General features: G+C 49.7%; 2 protein-coding genes across 9 annotated transcripts in view; both read right to left on the bottom strand.

The window, feature by feature from the left end:
- The window catches only part of Slc6a12 (solute carrier family 6 member 12), a 30,324-nt gene extending 17,555 nt beyond the window's left edge, over positions 1-12,769 (bottom strand). The window contains exons 1-7 of one of the 8 annotated variants that reach the window (XM_029570453.1): positions 12,423-12,769; positions 10,914-10,974; positions 8,581-8,844; positions 5,811-5,945; positions 3,291-3,431; positions 2,506-2,593; positions 1,285-1,417 (exon numbers count right to left, since the gene is read on the bottom strand). In XM_029570453.1, the coding sequence (XP_029426313.1) occupies positions 1,285-1,417; positions 2,506-2,593; positions 3,291-3,431; positions 5,811-5,945; positions 8,581-8,794 (711 nt within the window). In that variant the 5' untranslated portion in view covers positions 8,795-8,844; positions 10,914-10,974; positions 12,423-12,769. Of the gene's footprint in view, positions 1-1,284; positions 1,418-2,505; positions 2,594-3,290; positions 3,432-5,810; positions 5,946-8,580; positions 8,845-10,913; positions 10,975-11,836; positions 11,962-12,080; positions 12,099-12,422 lie in introns of those variants that run through there. The other 7 variants (XM_029570444.1, XM_017801685.2, XM_029570455.1 and 4 more) reach the window with 7 other exon arrangements.
- Positions 12,770-17,157: 4,388 nt separating this feature from the next.
- Slc6a13 (solute carrier family 6 member 13) overlaps positions 17,158-19,462 on the bottom strand; it is a 51,646-nt gene continuing 49,341 nt past the window's right edge. Inside the window, exons 14-15 of the mRNA XM_008847086.2 lie at positions 17,916-18,086; positions 17,158-17,604 (exon numbers count right to left, since the gene is read on the bottom strand). Of these exons, the coding sequence (XP_008845308.1) occupies positions 17,482-17,604; positions 17,916-18,086 (294 nt within the window). The 3' untranslated portion in view covers positions 17,158-17,481. The remainder of the gene's footprint in view (positions 17,605-17,915; positions 18,087-19,462) is intronic.

Below are 19,462 nucleotides of genomic sequence, written 5' to 3'. Positions count from 1 at the left end.
CCACAGGCTCATGTGTCTGAACACCTGAGCCCCAGTTGATGGTGCAGTGTTTGGAGGTTGTGGACCCTCCACTGTGGGACAGGCATTGTTACAACCCAGCCCCGCTTCCCACTCAAGTTCTCTGCTTCCTGGTCAGCACCGTGTAATAAACGACCAACAGCATCACACTCCCACCACTACAGTCAGGAATCACACTCGCCACTGTAACTGCAGCCTCTCAGGACAGGCATTGTTACAACCCAGCCCCGCTTCCCACTCAAGTTCTCTGCTTCCTGGTCAGCACCATGTAATAAACGACCAACAGCATCACACTCCCACCACGACAGTCAGGAATCACACTCGCCACTGTAACTGCAGCCTCTCGAACCACAAGCTGAAATAAACCTGTCTTAAGCTGCTTGCCAAGTATCTGGTCACAATATAATGCAAGGAGGCTATTCCTGGGGCAGCCCAGGCATAGGAGGAATGGCAGGACTCAACATCTGCCACTCACAACTTTGCAAAGTATCAGACATCAGTCTCAGGCTGGAAATGATGCACAGGCTTGAAATCCCACTAGAGAACAAGCCCACTGTTGTCCATATTTGGCTTGAACCCCTTCATTAATTGACACTTACTTACCCCTTCTCCCCAAAACCAGTTCTGTTTGCTGGTTTGTTTTTTAAATATTTTATTTATTATTTTTATTGTATGTGTATGAGTGTATTAACTGCATGCATGTAAATGCACCCATGTTGTACAATTCCCATGAAGGTCAGAAGAGGGTGTCAGACCTCCTGGAACTGGACTTGCAGACAAGACAGTTGTTAGCCACCATGTGGGTGCTGGGAATCGAATCCAGATCCTCTGCAAGAGCCATCAGTGCTCTCAACCACCGAGCCATCTCTCCAGCCCCATTTGCTGATTTGTGTGAAAACTCCTCTTTATGTCATTAAATATAACAAGCAAGTTGTAAAAGTATGTGACCCCATCATACATGATGGAGACAGAGCTACACCTGCACCACATATCAAGGAAAGCGGAAGACCCCTGCCATGCTGCTGATGGCTCAGGCACTGGTAAGCTCCAACAGTGGGGTTTTTATGGTTCTTATTTTGCTCTGAATATTACTTAGGTAAACAAGTTTCCTGAAGTCTGTTGAAAGCCTCTCTCTTTGTATTGCACTTACAACTTCACCTATTTCCACATGCATCGATCCTGAACTGTTCTTTCTTTCTGCTCTCCAGAGGGACCTTTCAAGTGTCTCTGGGGACTCTGTGGTCACAGTGAACCAAAATATCTCACCTTGCCTGTAGACTTGACCCCTTTCCAGATGCAGAAGTAGCAAACGATCCAGATGAGCAGGAGGCACAAGGCCAGTTCCCAGCGCAGGGCCCCCAGGTTATGGATGCCCGATGTAATGCTCAGAACCCGTCTCCTAAGAGATTGGGAAAATTAAGTAACCAGGTAAAACACCAAAGGGAGCAGTCTGCCTCTGTCACCAAGTCTCCTGACTCAGAGCTGACCCGACAGTTCTCACATCCCAGGGTTTCCTCCACCCCTACCCCCCCAGACCTCCCTATGGCCCTGTCATGTTCCCACCTGTGGTCTGAGTGCCCCTGGCTGTTAGAAGACCAAATCACTGTAATCCCATAGGTATCTGTGTCTTTCTAACTCATCCAGGTTTCTCTGTTGTACAGAGAGATAAAGAAAGAGAGTGAAGGTGGTGAGAACTGTGAGTGAGTGGTGGAGAGTAGATATCTATACATGCAGGGGAGGGTCGGCAATGACACAGGACCAAGGGGAGGGGATAGATGTATGCTGGGGTCTAAAGATGCAGGGGGTGGAGATGTGTGTACATAGAAGAGAGCTCAGATAACCCAGGGTGGGCAGGTAAGAAGGCATGGGTAGGTGGATGAGTGCTGTGTGTGTGCAGGGTGAGTTGGTGTGAGGGCACAGGAAAACATGAGGGAAGGCAGGTGGCGTGTACAGCCTGTGGAAATGGAGTTGTACATGGTCATTCAAGAAGGTGAATAGTGAGTTTTAGAATCGTCCATTTCTGCGGTGCAAACGCTACCTAGGTCAATGTCAAGCTACCCACCAGACACCACCGAACAGTTTGGAAGCGACGCACACAGCTGGTTGCCTTGAGGGAATGAAGGCTGTTTCTACGACCCTGTGGACTGGGGTCTAGTGATGTGGAGGTGTGACTGGGGTGTGCAGTTGGGGCTGGGTGTGAGGGCATAGGAAGACATCGTGAGTATGAGTGGATACAGATGGAAAAATTCAAGACTGTATAGACATGTGAGGGCTTGGGGGTAAGTAGGTAGGCAAGAGAGGCTGAGTATGAAGGTGCCTTTATCACTCAGTGATGTGGGACTGGGGGACAAGAGGAGGTGGATGATACTAGAAAGCACACACAGTGTCTTAAGCTTGCACCACCAACATTCAAGCTCACAGAACCCAGATATACAGGCTTTCTCTGCTTGAAGCCCCTGGCATGTGGTAACCAGGCCTGAGACCTACTCCCAGAATTCTATGACAGGTGATGTGAAGTTCTCAGAATGCCTCAGAGTGCTGGCTGTTGAGTGGTTCTGAAAGTCCATGCAATGCTCTGTTGGGGACAAGATTGGGGTTATATATCAGTTAGGGATGAGGAGAGATGCCCTCACTCTAATTCTCTGAATTTGCGACCAAAGCTTCCCACCATTCCTAGGCCGAAGAGTTTCCTCAGGAGTGGGAAATCCATGGGACGGGCTGGCTACTCCTCCCCATATAGCCTGTGATCACTGCATTTACTCCTACGGACACTATCATCCTTCAGCACAATACAGACCACAGATTCACACAGCCCACATGCACAGCTTCCACAGGTGGTCTACCCATTCTGTCATCTCCATCCTCCAGACACGGCACCTAGTCCCTGTGCTGCTCTTCCCCAGTCCGCAGCACCCGTCACAGGTCAGGCTCTTTCCTTTGCCACCGTTCTATAATTTCTGTACTGTTTCTTCTACCCACAATGAGGTACCCTTGCTTTCTTCTACCACAGCAAAATCAGACAGCATGGCGCCCTACCTGCCCTTGCTCAGCCTCGACACAGGGTTTGGCACATAAGAGGTGCCCAGTAATGTAGGCTAAATCAAAGAACAAATGGGCAGTGACACCCCGTTGTCAAAGTGTAGCAGCCTCACTGGTTCCCCCAGTGGCTGAGCTATGAGGCAAGTTCTGTAGTGTGTTCTATTGTTATTTGCCCCCTGCCACCAGTCAGTCTCCTGGGTGAGGCCTCAGGGCAGGGACTGGCACACTGATACCTGTGTTCCAGGAGTTACTGCAGGTTGTCCAGGGCAGCTCCGAGGTGAAGGAGCTGAATAGGTAGAAGAGAGCCCAGGCAAGGATGATGATGTAGTAGATGTTCAAGTAGGACTCAATGACCATAGACGCCAGGCCAATGCCTTCAGGAACAAGAAGAGAATCAGAGAGGTGAGTGTACGCAAAAAAAGAAAAGAAAAGAAAAGAAAGAAAAGAAAAGAAGAAAAGAGGAAAAGAAAGAAAAGAAAAGAAAAGAAAAGAAAAGAAAAGAAAAGAAAAGAAAAGAAAAGAAAAGAAAAGAAAAGAAAAGAAAAGAAAAATGTCACGCAGAATCTGCCAGTCATGGTTACAGGGGTCTTAGGAGCTACCACAGAATCATGGGAGTCCATTCACTGGTGTGAGTTGCCATTCAGAACATGCCCTTCTCTTTTCTTTTTTTCTTTCTCATTATTTATTTTTTAATGTAGTTTATTTATTTTTATTTTATTTTAATTTGTTTTGCCTGCAGGTAGAAAGTGTACAACGTGTGTACAGTGCCCACGGTAGCCAGAAGAAGGTGTCAGATTCCCTGGAGTTATGGATGGTTGTGAGCCACCATATGGGTTCTGGAAACTGAACCAGAGTCCTCTGCAAGAGCAACAAATGATTTTAACTACTGAGCCGTCTCTCCAGCCCCCTGATTTATTTTTTTATGTGAACGGGTGTTCTGCCTCCGTGTATGTAACTGTACCCATGCATACAGTGTTCACAGAGGCCAGAAGACGGTGTCAGATTCCCATGAAACTGAAATTACAATTTCCGTGGATGTTAAATGCTATGTGGGTGCTGGGAACTGAACACAGTTCCTCTGGAAAAGCAGTCAGTGCTCTTAACTTCTGAGCCATCTCTCCATCTCCTCTTTTTTCTTTTCTTTTTTTTTTTTTTTTTTTTTTTTTTTTTTTGTCTTTTTTTTGAGACAGGGTCTCCTTGTAGCCCCAGCTGTCCTGGAACTCAATATGTAGACCAGGCTGACCTCAAACTCATAAAGATCTGCCTGCCTCTGCCTCCCAAGTGCTGGGATTAAAGGTGTGCACCACCACGCCCAGCTCTTTTTTTTTTCTTTTTAAGACAGAGTTTCAGTATACAGCTCAAGGTGGTCCACAACTTACAATCCCCTGCTTCAGCCTCTGGAGTGCTGGGTTAAAGACAGGAGTGTGTGCTACCATACCTAGCTCCACATTATCTTTTCCTAAGAAAAGTAGGTTATATATCACTATCTCACATATTCTCTCATTACTGTGGTGTGTGTGTGTGTGTGTGTGTGTGTGTGTGTGTGTGTGTCCATGAGAAAAATTCTTGAAGGGTCTTCATCCAAAAGTTAGCCAATAGCTCCCAAAGAGATAGGACTGCAGAGCTCTTTTGCTTTCTGCATACCTGCATTTTCAATTACATCACATAGTACTGGTAAAACGAAAAATGACAGAACAAAGAAAGGAACAAGGGAAGCTGGACTGAGTGTCTGAAGTCAGAGGCCAGCAGCAAAGAGGAGTCCTGAGCTGTGGTAGTGGTCTCCTATGGAAACCTGTGCTGTGAAAGTTCCCACAGTCATTCTAGCTGCAGGGTGTTGCTCAATGGAGCTGAGCCTTCACTCTGTCCCAACAGGAGTCTCCTGGATGCTTTAAGAGGTCAGCTGATACCCCAAGCAGCGCATCTTGAAATCAGCCTTGCCCTTTCCCAATCTTTGGTCAGGCAGCCAGCCTACTCAGGAACCACAGTGCCCACACTCTGTCATCAGGCACACTCAGCTTGATCCCTTCCTAGACTAATAACCCAGGTGACCTAGTCCCCAGGGAAAGAACCCTCTCAACATCTTATGTGTAAGGGATGTCTGAGAGGTAAGCAGAGGTAAGGAGACCCTTGGGCCCTCCACTGGTACCTGGGTGAACTGGCCAAACCACTAAAGGGAGGCTAGAGAAGGACATCCAAGTGCTTGCAGCCACACCACTGATCTAGACAGGAGCAGGTTGTCTGTCCCTAATAGAATGGTAGCCCTGGATCAAGTTCTCAGTTAACGGCCCTACTTTCTTATATAGAGAATGAGGTGATTCAAGTTATTCCAGGACTGAATGACAATGCATGGAAAGCTCTCACATGAACCCTGACCCAGCCAGGCTCAGAAGATGCTCTCTCTGTCACCATCAACAGCATTCCTGTGCTTACATCCTTTGAAGCCTGTCTGGGGCATGCAGTAGAGTCAGAGACATACTGTCCCTGGGGCAGATGAAGGTTCAGTTTCAGGGTCCTGATTTCTCTTCCAAGCTCTGTACTTAATTTGATAGCTGTAATTCTTTATTGTTTTTCTTGACCTGTGACCTCTCCCCAAGCTTCTAAGCTTTGGGTTTCGAAAGGCTGATTTCATACTTAGCACAGGATGAGAAAGGATGGGTACTGAGGCCTAGAAAGGGTAAGGAAGAGTAGGAACAACTGACAGAGGCAGGCAAGATGATGGGCCATGGGCAGAAAGGGAGTGGGGTGGCACTCACCCTGGAGGAGGGGACAGATCTTCCTCCAAGCAGTGACGCTTCCTTGGCTGCTGTACTGGCCCAGTGCTACCTCTAGGAAGAACACGGGGATGCCACAGATGAAGAAGAAGATGAAGTAGGGGATGAAGAATGCTCCTAGGGAGAGAAAGAAAGTCAGGGGCCCAGCCATGCTTGCTGCTTTCAGTCCCAGAACTCTCTGGACACCTGTCCTCCAGCATCTCCATCCCCATCCTCCTTCCTCATATTCCTGAGGCCCACATGCCTCCCTCTAGCTAGCTGCATGCCCTCAGGGGTGTGGACCAGAAGGTGTGCTAGGTCTTTGTATGGAAAGGAATGAATCTTGAGATGGAAACTCTAACATATGCACTATTTACTCAATGTGTTTTAACAACTCTAGTCATTTATTATTTTTGGAACAAAAACTGTGTTCTGTATAATTTGATACACTTATTAAACTATCATGACAGGTACATTTTAGAGGGAAACAAACAAACAAATCCACCTTGGAAACGTTTGTTTCTTACTAATAATTTCCAGAGTTTTCCTCACTCCCAGGCCTGATGAGAAGCAAGTCCCGCAGGGAAGTCAGAGCTACTGAGGCACCGCCCTGCCTCGGAGAACCGTACTTCAAGATTCTCCTTTTTTGCAACTTAGCAATTGTTTGGTACTTCCCGTGTATCAGTGATCCTCTTCTATCTTTCACCAACATCACAATCCTCACAAAACAACCTTCCAAGGGATGGGGGGAGAGATACTGTCATTCCCCACTTAATGGATAAGAAAACTGAGGTCAGGTTAAAAATGCAAAATCTGGCCTGGAAAGCTGGGTCAGGGGTTAAGGACACTGGCTGCTCTTGCAGAGGACCCAGGTTCAATTCCCAGCACCCACATGGTAACTTATAAACATCCATAACCAGTTCCAGGAGGATCTGATGCCCTCTTCTGACCTCCTCGGGCATTGCAAGACATAGGTGCTCTTACATGCAGGCAGTACACTCATACACACAAAATAAAAATAATAAATAAAATTGTTTTTAAAACTGAGCTGGAGGAAGACAAAGGCACAGCCCTGAGTGTTCTGACCCTGAGGCTCCTGCTCCCTCAAACTGGGGAGAAAGACAGAAAACATAAAGGGAAGAAAGGACAAAGCAGAACTTTCCAGAACTCTGCCTGCCTGGTGCCTCTGTGTAGGTGCTGAGCATCAAACCCAGGTTCTCTCTGCAGGAGCAGTCAGTGCTCATAACTGCTGAACCATCTCTCCAGCCCCACAATGTAATATATGTTATTTGACAACCATTTTTTAAAATTTATAGCACAAACTTCTTTGTGTCAATAAACATAATACCATTTCAATGATTATATGGAGTTCCACAGTGTGGAATGATATTTTGCTGGAATTTATCATTAGATTTCTAGTTTTTTTTTTATTAGAAACATCACAGTGAAGATCATTGCCCCACTTGTGCGTTTGTCCAATTTGCCCCTTAGTACAAATTTCCCAAGGAAGAATTGCTAAAGTATTCCTCTTTTCCCTGGCATGTATGTGTATGTGAAAGTACATACAACTTAAGTATATATTTTGTAAGTGTACCATTCCATGTTGTTAAAGCATTCCCAGGGCTGTACAACCATCACCATCATCCATTCCCAGAACGTTTTCATCTTCCCGAATTAAAACTCCATATGCACTGAACACGAGCTCCGCATCTTCTCCCCCTCCTTACTTCCTGTCGATCATAGTCTACTTTCTGTCTCTACCAACTCTCCTATCCTGGGCACCTCACACATATCACACGAGTGGAATCATACAGAGTTTGCCGTATTACATCTGGCTCATTTCATTCAACGTATCTTCGAGATTCATCCATGCCATAATGCATCATAATATCCCTCTGTAAAGGCTAATGAAAGCTCCCTTGTGTGTAGACACCACACTTTGAAGAAGGGCTCTTCACAGAAAATCCACAAAGCACATGGCCCACAGGTCCCATCTCATCAACTGTGGAGCATAATTCCTCTGCTCTTGGAATAGGGGCTTTTACCCCATAAAAGATGGGTGCCTTCCAGAGGCCTAAGGCTAGGCCTTCCTCAGGCTAGACTCCAGACTTGGCCCTCTAGGGCCTGCATGGAGGCCATCTCTGGGCATAGCACAGGGCACCCTCAGTGCTTGGCTCTCTCTTGAGCTTCCGATACACCAGCACTACACATACCCTCCCAAGACCTTTACACTCCATTCCCTCTATCATCCCTTATCCCTCCTTCACATCCTTCAAGTCTTTGCTCAGATGTTGCCCAGTTGTCCCCCTTCCCTGTTTTCCTTCTGGTCACTCTTCAAGTCACACTCGTCTCTGTCATATGTCACACATGATCTGTAGCCTTCATCAGAATGCAGCACACAGACTTAAGTTCTGGTTTGCATTTAGAACAGGGTTTGGCTCTGGAGGGGCCTGGGATAAGGGGACTTGAATGAATGAATGAATGAATGAACCCCATTAGCCATTATCATCTGTGGAGAGTAGTGCAGGAGTTTAATAAGAACCCTGGGCCCCTGCTTCAACCTGTTCCCTCCTTTAAACCTCATGTTATCCTGAGAATATAGATTGCCCCAATTCATAAAGGGGATCATAGAGCCTAGAGATGGAGCTAGGGCCCCACCAGAGCTCTCCAGCTCTATAACAGCCCTCCTTCCGTTTGATCACATTGCCAGGAAATAAAGGTCCCACTGGCAGGGCACAGCGTTCCTCACCATAACCCCTGAATGTGAACTTACCACCTCCATTCTTGTAGCAGAGATAGGGAAACCTCCAGACATTGCCTAGCCCAATGATCTCCCCAGCCACTGACAGCACAAACTCCATCTTGTTGGTCCATTGGCCCCGCTCCTTCACCTGGTCCTCGCCTTCCTGGTCCACTGTCTCTCCCTCCTCAGGGACCCAGGAAACCACAGGACATCCATCTCCGTGGACTGCCACTTTTCTGTCCATACTGGCTGGGGAGGTCCTGTGGGGTGAGGCAGTACTGTGAGAGGCAGAGCCTGGCAGAAGAAAGAAGAGGGGCTGTAACATCCCCCATGTTCTTCCACCTAACCCTTCCCAGCCCAGTCCTTCTTATGGGGATGTTAAATTTCTTCCCAAACTCTTGATGGCCTTGCTACCAAGTGTCGCTCTGCTCTCAGTCGTGAAGCTGAAGAGTCCTTAGCTTGCTGATGGAGGGCAAAGTGATAGTCAAAGCAGGCCTTAACTGACTGGAGACTTCACCATTACCACCCAGGGGTAGAGCTATGATTAAAGCACAGGCTGACAGGGGCCTTCTATCTCCAGTCCCTTTTGATTTATCATTTTTGATCTTCGGCCACTATCCCAGCTGCCCAGATCCTTCAGCTTGCTGTGAATTAACATCAGCTTGGTCTCCCGCCTCCAGACCAGAAGGGCTCAAAGGCTGCCAGAGGTATGGGGTTAAAGGGCAGGTGTGGCTGAGGTGGCTACATGGGCTTTCCTGGGCAACTGAGATCGATGGAGGCCAGGTAAACATGGGAGCTCACTAGATATGGACTCTGATTGGGAGGGAAGGAGAAGGTGGGGCCTCCCAGGAAAGCCAGCTCAGGAGGGGATTGGCACCAGGACCAGCTGTAGGCCTTCAAGGGACACTGTCCCTTTGTATGCGTATCCTTAGAAAGTTGGGGAGAGACCCGGTGCCAGGAGGGGTCACTTGGGTGTAGGTGCCGAATGACTGGTTCCTGCAGGACCAGCCTGGCAGGAGCCACCCATAGTGGCCATCACCACCCCCTTTCCTCTGCCCTTTAAAGAGCTAAAGAGTCCAGAGCTCCCTGGGCCTGCAAGAGAATGGCATAGGCCACCCTCCATCTGGTTTTCTGTCCCTTTTGCCTGTTTGTTAATTCTCAGGGGGTAAACTGTATCTAGAAGCCTGTCATCTCTTCCCTCTCTCCACACAGCTGGCTACCCTGAGGCCACTACTGGTCTTCCTCCCAAGGAAGTGTCAAAGAGGAGGAGCCCAGACTGTCAAGGGAGCACTGTCCTCCATCGGCCCTCACCTCTGGAGGCACTCAGAGAATCAAATGACCAGGTCTACCAAGCACTCCATGCTCCTCTGGGGCTCCAGGGAAACACAAGGGAGTCATTTTTTATGAAGGAAAACTCTGTGTTTATTTGTTGGTCTTTTTAACCCAGGCAACAGCCCAAGCCCAAGTCCGTTAGAAAGGCGTGGGCACAAGCCAGCTAGGGTTATGGAAATTTTTGAAGGTGACTTGGAGGGTGCAGGCTACCCCAGGAATGAGAAAGCACAGCAGGGTGAGGTTCTGGTATTGGGATCTACTCAGAATATCATACTTCAAGCTCAGCACAAGAGAGCCAATGAGAGAGGCTAGTGGATATCCAGCCTCTGTCACTAAGGAGGAGAAGGAAGGGTTCCAGGCTGGAGAACCAGAGCCTAGGGGTACTCAGTCCCAGGGAAGAAGTCAGTGAAGCCTGAACCATAGAGAACTGTAACCATGGCACTCTGAGGAGTGGCCCCTGAATCATGTCCAAACAAATAAATGACAAATAAACGACAAATGAATGAACTTGAGATCATTGCAGCAAAAGCACCAGACAGGAAACCAAGTTTACCCAGACTTGCTAATTACAATAAAAAGTTAGCATTTGAGTCAATGTGGGGTTAAAAGCATGCAGTTCTTAATGTTCACTGTCAGATCTCATTCCCCTAACAGTCTCTGAAGTTGCTGGAACTATTAGCTTCAGGTTATAGAGGAGAAAGTGGGGCTCAGAGATGGGGAACAGTGCCCAGCATCCACACATACTCAGTTAATCCAGTCTTGAAGAGCTGGACCAATTTACCAAGATAATAAGTGACGAGGCTGGGTCTTGCTGTTTGACCTTAGGCAAACAATACCTCCTCTCTAAGCTTTAAATCTCCTGGAAGAGAGAATGACCCCTTCTCAATAGGGATATTGGAAGAGAGGGGAAAGATGAAAGAGATGTGTAAAAGGCAAGACAGATTGTTGTTTGCCAAGTCATAGGGTAGGTGGGCTCAGGGCAAACAAACCGCACATGTAAAGAACCCCAAAGGAGTTGGTAGGAGACAGACCTTATGGTCCCCGGGCCCCAGTCCACTAGCAGCTGTTGCAAGATGAAGGTGCTCTTGACAGCTGGAGAGGAAAGGAGTAAATGAAGCAATGAATGATGGGAAAGAGCAAGGGGCGGGGGCAAACCCAGGACCCAGACTGGGCCCACGATTTGAGTTATACCAAGGAAAGACTACTGGGAGAAGCATGCCTTATGGGTAAGAATGAAAGCCCGGACTGGCAGAATGAAACAAAATCAAGCAAAAAGAGAGGGCCCAGAGGAAACGGGCTGAAATTGCAGCACTAGACATGCAAGTTAGACTCAGACAAAAAATGTCCTGGAGGAGGTTAGCCACAAAAACATGCTACACAGAGCCCTCCTTTTTTCTATTACTTATAAAAGCATCAGGGCCAGCATGGTGGTACATGCCTGTGATCCCCAGAATTCAGGGTAGAGGCAGGAAGATGGTGAGCTCCAGGCCAGCCTGACTGCATAATGAAAGCCTGTCTCACAACAAAAACCCCAAAGGACAGCAGACCTGCCCCCACTGTGCACTGCTACCTCTCGTCTGGTTGCTTGGAATGGTTTGGTGACAGCAAAGATGACTTGCTCCCCTTCCCAGACCTTTGTCACCTCTGCAGTCCCAGATCTCCACAGACTGTCCACCTACTTTACCAGGCTGGGGCAGACTAGGGGCAGGGGCGGGAACTCACCATACCTCAGTGCCCTTGAACACACTCAGGCCTCCAGTCTTCAAAGGACTAGAAAGTGCTGGGCAGGTTACACTAAACCCTCTGTGGCTCTAGGAGGTACCTCTAGAAATGCTGCCCCACCCCCACACACATGCTGGGGTCCCAATCAGCCACCTTCCTTCCTTGATCAGCATAAGAGAACCCCAGCCCTGTTCCAGCCCACACCCACATACCAGCACCCACCCCTGCATACCCTGGTGCGATTCTGTCACGTCCCTGTGCGCACACATACCTGTGTGCATGGCCCCAAAGCCTGGATCCTCGCAGCCCTTCACACCCGGTGGGCAGCTGGACTCTGCAGTGGCAGCCCAGGCTTTCCCTGGCCCCTCCCTCCTTGCCCCAAGTCCAGGCAGTTTCCTCCTTCCAAGCCACCCCACCACCACCACCACCACCACCACCACCACCTGTGGCTTTTATTTCCAGATCTATCTACTCACCCTTCCCGCCTCTGAAGACTGTCTGCCCTCCCCCGCCAGGACAATGACCCGCCTCTTTCACCCACTACACGGGTCAACTCCCTGAGTCTGTGGACTGTCCTGCCACCCAGGCTCGTCCCTGAGCAACTCGATGGTGTGAATGGTGAAGAGGCTGGAAGAGGTTGGTGGCATCAGAGCATTCCTAAACCTTAAATTCCCTGTAGCCTCAGGGGACGGCATTTTCCTGCTTCCAGTCCAGATACACATTCTCTTCGGTCTTGCCTCTGCTCTGAGCCCTTAGCCCTCAGGGGTACAGACACTGTGACTCTAGGCTCAGCTGGTGCCCGCATGCTTCCAACTCACCTGGTCCCTCAGCTTGGCTCCGCTCCAGCAGTGCCAACAAGCCCTAGAAAAGTGAGTTGCTCCAGACCTGGAAGAGAAACGTTCACTGAACTCTCACTTTCAGCCCTCCTGCTCTTCCCTGCCACAGTCCTATTCAGTGAGACAGAGTCTGTGTGTGTACTAGAAAATGAAGGGACAGAAATACCACAAGCAACAGGAGGGATTGAAGCCCAAAGTCTATAAACCAGGATTACAACATCCACCCTCAGGAAGTCAGGCCCTCTGACCCTGTCCCCCTGTCTCCTCCAGCCCTCTCCCTTCCTGACCAGTGCCCTACCAGTGAGCACTGTCTAGGACAAGCCCTCTAGAGCCTGCTGAGCTGCTATCTCAGGCAGGAGAAGAGGTTCAGTCCTTCCTCCTTGACCTCCCTTCTCCTGTTTCTAGCCCCTTCCCCTGCCCCTTGCCCCCACCTCCACCCCAAGTACTGGCTCCTTCTTAGGCAAGGTACAGTCCTCCTTACCAGAGCAGAGGGATGGGAGCCACCAACTCCCAGGCTGGACACTGAGGACCTTGGGAGGGGAGCTGGCCTCAGTGACGAGGGTATGGGAGGAGGGTGAATCACACACTGGAGTTTTCCACCAAGTACCTGCCCTCTGTGGCTCCGCAGCAAAGCTCTAGACCTTCGCAGTCACTGCCTTCTTCTTGGGATTTTCCTAGAGAAAGCTCCAAAGCCTGCATATCTCGGGAAGGGGAATGCACATAAGATCCAGGGCATCGCCCACCCACTCTGACTTTCCCATACTCCCTTATCATGGTCTGTCAGCCGGTGAAGGCTCTGAGCCTCAGTTTCCTACTCTAGACAGGCGGGTAATATGTGCTTTTCAGGGTTACCATGAGGGTTAAAGACAACATAGTCATGCCTAGGAAATCACAAGTGCTTAAGAAGTGTTGTCACTGTGTGATTCGGGTTCAGATCTCAGCTTCTTCTTTACTGTGAGAGGCTCTGATTCTAGGTAGCCCTGAGCCACGGAACTAAGGTTCATCTGGAACAGCCTAGCAGCTGTCAGAAGTGAACACACGTGTTAAGCATGTGTGCCCTTGGCACAGAAGCCCGGGAGGTTTTTCCAGAAGGGGATTCTCTGAGCAATGCCCTCACAGCATGGATACAGGACAGTCTACACCCTTCATTCAGAAAAGCCATTGGCCACTGATAAGGCCAAGCTGCTGCCTCAGTGCCAGGTTGTATGGGGGTGGGGGGAGAGGAAGTTGTGGGGAGAAAGGGAAATTTCCCTTTGTGTGGACTTCCCCTTTGTCTGCTAGAACTTCCCAACAGCAGAGGGTATGAAGTAAGACTGACAATCTGTAATTTTCCATCAGCACCCCACTCACTATCCCTCAAGCCCCTCTTGCTTCTACCTCCCTGTTCCCCATCAAGGAAAACCAGAGTAAGTCTCAATTCTCAGCCCCCTTGCCTCTGCAAAACTGGAAACCAGGCTGGGGATCAGCTCTGGGGGAAGACATGGCTTGCCAAAACCCACACATTTGTCACCCCCATGCTCAACTGACATGGTAAAAGCCTGCACTACTGGCTCTGCGCTATCCCTGTACATTGGGCCTACTATGATGACCCTAGGGCTTCTTGCACTGGGGACACCAGAGTCCATGAAAAGAATACCCAGCCTTGCTAGCCTGACTCTCTCCCCAGTCTGCCCAGGGCGTAGAATCTGATTTTACCTAATCCTTCCCTGACTTTACTTGCCCACCTCAGGCCTTCATCTCTCTATCTTAATATTGGATCCCAACCTCCACATTTCCTCTTGTTATTCAGACCAATTGGAAAACTCAGGAAGCCAGCGATCTCATCTTTGCAAAAGCCTGGCAAGTATGATTCAGAGCTGAGATGAAAGAACTCTAAAATCTCACTACAGTAAGAATCACTGGGCACCACCATCTTCGAACCCCATACATGCTCCTAGGTACCTGGCATGAAGCTTATTTCCTGAAGCTCTGGCTCAGGCTGGGCATATACAAGTTGTTTCACATATTCTCCTTCGGAGCCTTGAAGTGTGGATGTGAAGAGCCTCTTTTACAGAAGAGAATACCAGGGTGAGTAGAGACTAAATGATTTGCCCAGTGACCATGCACAGTAAACAAAGAAGCCAGGATTTGAACCTGTGCCTTTGATCCTATCACATGCTCTTTCCCAGACCATGAACAGATAACAGGTAGGAATCTCATCTCATGATTCTTTGCTTCTTCTGCTTCTAGCATTTAAAACAGTGATGCTTCCGAGCAGGCACTTGGCCTTTATTGGATGGATGAGTGGATCCGCGGAAAGGGAGAGGAAGGGAAGGAGAGAGATTAATGACCCTAGTCGTCCCCTTTCTGGGAAGGCATGTGCTGCTCTCTCAGAACCAGAAGACTGAACATGACCTGAAGGGCTCCAACCTCCTTTTCCTGGACAACACTGCCCTGCTGAGCCAAGCGATTGGGCCACAGGTTATTTGGGGATACTTTTCCCTCACCTCCTAGCAAATTCACTTCACTTAAATTAGCATTCAATAGCCTCCTTCCTGGGACCTGATGCAGCCTAGGTTCCCAGGCTGGGAGGCTAGGGGCAGGACGCTGTCTCAGACTCCTTGGACTTTTCTGCTACGTAGCCAGCCACTGTAGAGGCACAGCCATGGTAATGGAAAGAGAGCAGCTGCCTCTGCTGGTTGTCTGGTGACACTCTGGGGTAAGTAGTAGTAGTATCCCAGTATTTTAGAGGAGGAAACCTAGGATCAGAGAGGTTAACTTGCACGTTAGTAAGTGTCAGAGTTAAGAATCAAGGACTGAAAGGCTCTACAGACAAGGCTGCCTGGGTGAGCTTGGCACGTTCATCCAAGGGTCACCAGAGGCTGTGTATGCACATGCTTGATCAGGTCTGAGCCCTAGGCTGTTGGGGCTTCCAGGTGGCCTAGTGGCCTCAATGCCTAGTCAGTGATGCTATAGGCACCTTCCCAGATGGATGTAGCTTCTTGTGTTTCTGTACTCAAATACCACCTATCCCAAGGCTTCCCTGCCTTCCTGCCTGCCTGCATTCTCTAAGAGTGCCCCTCCAAAACCCTGTCGTCTTCTTCTGGGAACTGCCGAATTCTGTCTCTACCCTTCCAGGTAGGGAAACAGTTCTCTTCCACCTCCATTCCATCTCTACCTCTGCCACCTGACCAAACCCATCAAGTTTCCTTCCACCCTCATTGGTTCCCCTCTCACAGAACTTTGCTCTGCTTGCCGTTATTTGTTAAGAAACTGTATCTGGTTTTGCTCATGCTATGTGATGAGCACAATCCTGCAAATATAGGTGTTCTAGAAACAGTCAGCTAGATGATGATTCCAGGTGGGCGGTATCCTGAGTTTTAGCATGCTGCACCTGCAGATTTGTTTCTCCATCAAAGGACTGTGACTGAGCCTGCACATTTGTGGAGGGGGGGGGTCCAACCAGTCACCTAGGAGAAACAGCCAAGGCCCACACACAGAGAGGCCCACTGTCCTTGGTTTCTAAGAACTCCTCCAACACAAAACAGAAACTTGAAGACTGACAAAGATTTCAGTATATTTCCCAAGACACTGACATGTCAAAAGCTAAGATACCACCAGGGGCCCTGAGCACCCTGCAGCTGAAAGTCACAGGATACCGGGCCAAGCCAAGCAATACCAGAGGAACCAGCTGAATCCAGGTTGGAGAAGCAGACAGATATGATATCTATTCTAGATATGGAGAGAAATGCATATTTCAATCACCTCCACAGCAGCAACCAAAGCCCCACCCACCCCTTAGAAGGAAGGTCCTGGGGACCTTGCGATCGAGCTCTAGACAACACGGAGACCTTCACCTGCCACCTGGCTCCTCTGCAAACCCAGCCCTAAGGGATCAAGTCTCACACCCATGGCTGAGGCTATGGCAATGCCACCCTCTGGTGGCCATATCTGGAAGTGACAGCGCCCAGTGTCCTAACCTCTTGCAGGCTGAGAGGTAAGCAGGGTCCCTCTGCTGGCAGAGCTCAGGCAGTGCTTCCTCTATTTATCTGGGCCTGCAAAAGCAAGGCTGGCAGCCCTCTCTCACCCTGCCTCAGGCCTGGGCTGCAGACACTGACATAGTATTGATCAGCAGGAACACAGCAAGAGACATGTGGGCAGGAGGAAGCTGCCATCAGCCTGTCCTCTTTCTTCCTGTAACCAGGACCTGTTCTCTTTCATCCTTCCCTCCATCTCCCTTCTTGTTTGTTTGACAGAGGGTTTTACTATACAGCACTGGCAGGCCTGGAACTTGCTACATAGACCAGGCTAACCTCCTTGAACTCAGAGAATCCATAGTCCTCTGCCTCTTGAGTGCTGGTCTTAAAGGCATTGCAACACTACGTCCAGCTTTCTATCACACTTTTTATCCCATATCCCATGGAGGTGGGGGTATATAAGGGAGGTGTGGAGTGGACCGGTGTGTGGGGGGGGGAAGCAACACAGACCACATGTATTGGGCAGTGAGAAAAGAGGTGTGACAGCTTTCTCCAGTCCAAATGTGTGATAGAGGACCTTGGCCTGGCCCACCTGACCCTCCTCCCCTGCCATGGAAATCACATCTATCTACTATGTGGTTCACAAGAACTCAGTGAGGAAGGCAAGCTGGAAGGACACAGAACCTTATAGATATAACTTCACAGTGAGGAGGGGGCCAAGGCACTAACAGAGGGCAGAAACCAGGCATATCAGAGCACAGTTGTGGGAGGAAGATGGATTTAATGGCACAGAGGGAGGAGGGCCCAGCAGCCAGCCAGATTTTCACCTCTCTAGCTCTCACTGGGCTTTCCAAGCTGCCTCAAAGGGGTTTTCTTGATATGGGCATGTAGCAGGTGTTTGGACCACCCCTGAAATAGGGGAGTCAGGGTTGGAAGCACCCAACTCAGAAGGTGGATTCCAAAATATCCACCTTTGTCTTATACGCCCCAGGTGAGGGGCAGAGGGCACAGAGAGCTGTTTCTGCTCTCTGCCCCTACAACTGTTCCCATAGCCAGGCTCACAGGCATGTCCAAGGCCTTGCCCCCTAGCAGCTAGACTCTAGTTCTGTGAGTCTGAGGAGGGATGCCGTAGGTGTGGCAGGAGCAGGAGGTCCTGGTTGGTTCTTCCAGGGCAGATCTTCAGCTGGGCACATGAGCTGGCGGAGTCTCTGTAAGGACAGTGGGGGTACCTGTCATGGTGAAGCAGGGGCCCACCAGCCAGTGTCCATCATCATCAATGTCTGTCTGCCTTTCCCTATGCAAGCCTACCTCTGGCTGCCAGCCCCACAGTCACAGCTTGCATCGTGCAGTTACCCCAGGTCCTTTTCTGAGACTTCCAAGCATTCCTTCTCTGGCTCCCTAGTACCCATACCAGGCGGGGTATCACCTTTGTGCCCCAGCTCCCATAGTAGACAGCCCACCTGTCATCCAGGGTCTACTCATCCAGTAAAGTTCCCACCCTTCATAGCTTTCCTCCTACCTCTTTAAGTGGGCCCTTGAGGGTCTTGAGCTTGTAGAAGCTCCAGGCAGGAATGCAGACCATAGAGGACAGAGCTAGGAGCCAGCCCAGGGCATCCCCCCACCACGGGTACGTGTACTTCTTATTGTAGGTCAGTGGAGTATACTTGATCAGAGAGAACAGGAAGGTGGCCTGGGGTAAGAACAGAAGAGAAAGAAGTTAGTGGGGCAGGAGGGGTGGGGCTGTGACTTCAGCACCCCCATCCCACCCTAGAGCTTCCTGATGAAGACTTGTCCTCCCAATGGGCTGTGCCACTCCTCTGGGTCAATCAGGCCCCAAGCTCCCCCTATGCTCAGTTTAAAATCCACTCCCGGGTAGCTATTTCCAGAACACAGCCCCTGTCATTGCAGAGCCTTGGGTCCCTCTATTCATGGTTGACTATGGTTAAGCTCCCACTGTGTGCCTGCTGGCGGCTTTAGTGTGTCCCATCTCCTACACCAGGACTCAGCTGTGAAAACTCAGGTCCTGTTCTCTCTGCACTCCTCACTTGTACCTGACACATGGTGGAAGTTTCTGCAACCACTGACATAAACACAAAACCAGAAGAGGCAAGGTGGTGGTTTGAATGAGTGTCCCCCATGGGCTCCAAGTATCTGGACACTTGGTCTCTAATTTGCGATGCTGCTTGGGGAGGGTCAAAGAACCTTTAGGAGGCATAGCCATGAAGAAGAAGCAGATCGCTGGGGGCAGGCTTTGAGAGTTTTTAAGCCTTGCCAGATTTCTTGTCTCTCTGCTTCCTGTGCCTGTGATCCCTTGACTTTCTGCTCTGGCCACCTCTTCCACCATGCCTCCCCCACCATTATGGACTAACCCTCTGAACCGTAAGCTCAAATAAACTCTTCCTTCTATAGGCTGCCGTGGTGTTTTATCACAGCAACAGAAAACTATCTAATACAGGCAGGAACCCCTGTCTCTGCAGTCCCCTCGCTTCCTAAGTGCTTCACCTCTCAAGTTCGCTTAATCTGTAAAATGAGTGTGATGAGGGGCCAGAGAAATGGCTTGGCAGCTGCTCTTGCAGAGGAACTGGGTTCAGTTCCTGACGCCCACATGGTGGCTGTGCTGGATAGCTTTAGTGTCAACTTGACACACCTGGTTTGAGGGAGCCTCAATCGGGGAATTGCCTCTAATGGACTGGCCTGTGCCCATGTCCATGGGGCACCTTCTTGATTGCTGAGTGATGTGGGAGGGCCCAGCCCACTGTGGGTGGTGCCACCCCTGGGCAGGTGGGCCTGTGTTGCATAAGAAAGCAGGCTGAGCAGGGGCCAGGGGAGCAAGCCAGTAAGCAGCGGTCCTCCATGGCCTGTGCTCCAGCTCCTGCTTCCAGGTTCCTGCCCTGAGTTCCTGCCTTGGGCTCCCTGATGAACTGCGACCTGGGAGATGTAAGCTGAATAAACCCTTTCCTCCCCAAGTTGGAATTGGTCAGAGTATTTTGTCACAGCAATGAAGAACAAACTAGGACAGTGGCTAACACTCATTTGTAGCTCCAGTTCCAAGGGATCCAACACCCT

This window comes from Nannospalax galili, unplaced genomic scaffold, assembly GCF_000622305.1.
Source record: "Nannospalax galili isolate Female #2095 unplaced genomic scaffold, S.galili_v1.0 scaffold1711, whole genome shotgun sequence".
In the NCBI taxonomy this organism is placed as follows: domain Eukaryota; kingdom Metazoa; phylum Chordata; class Mammalia; order Rodentia; family Spalacidae; genus Nannospalax; species Nannospalax galili.
Note: the sequence above shows the minus strand (reverse complement) of the source record. Positions and strands in the feature narration are given on the sequence as shown.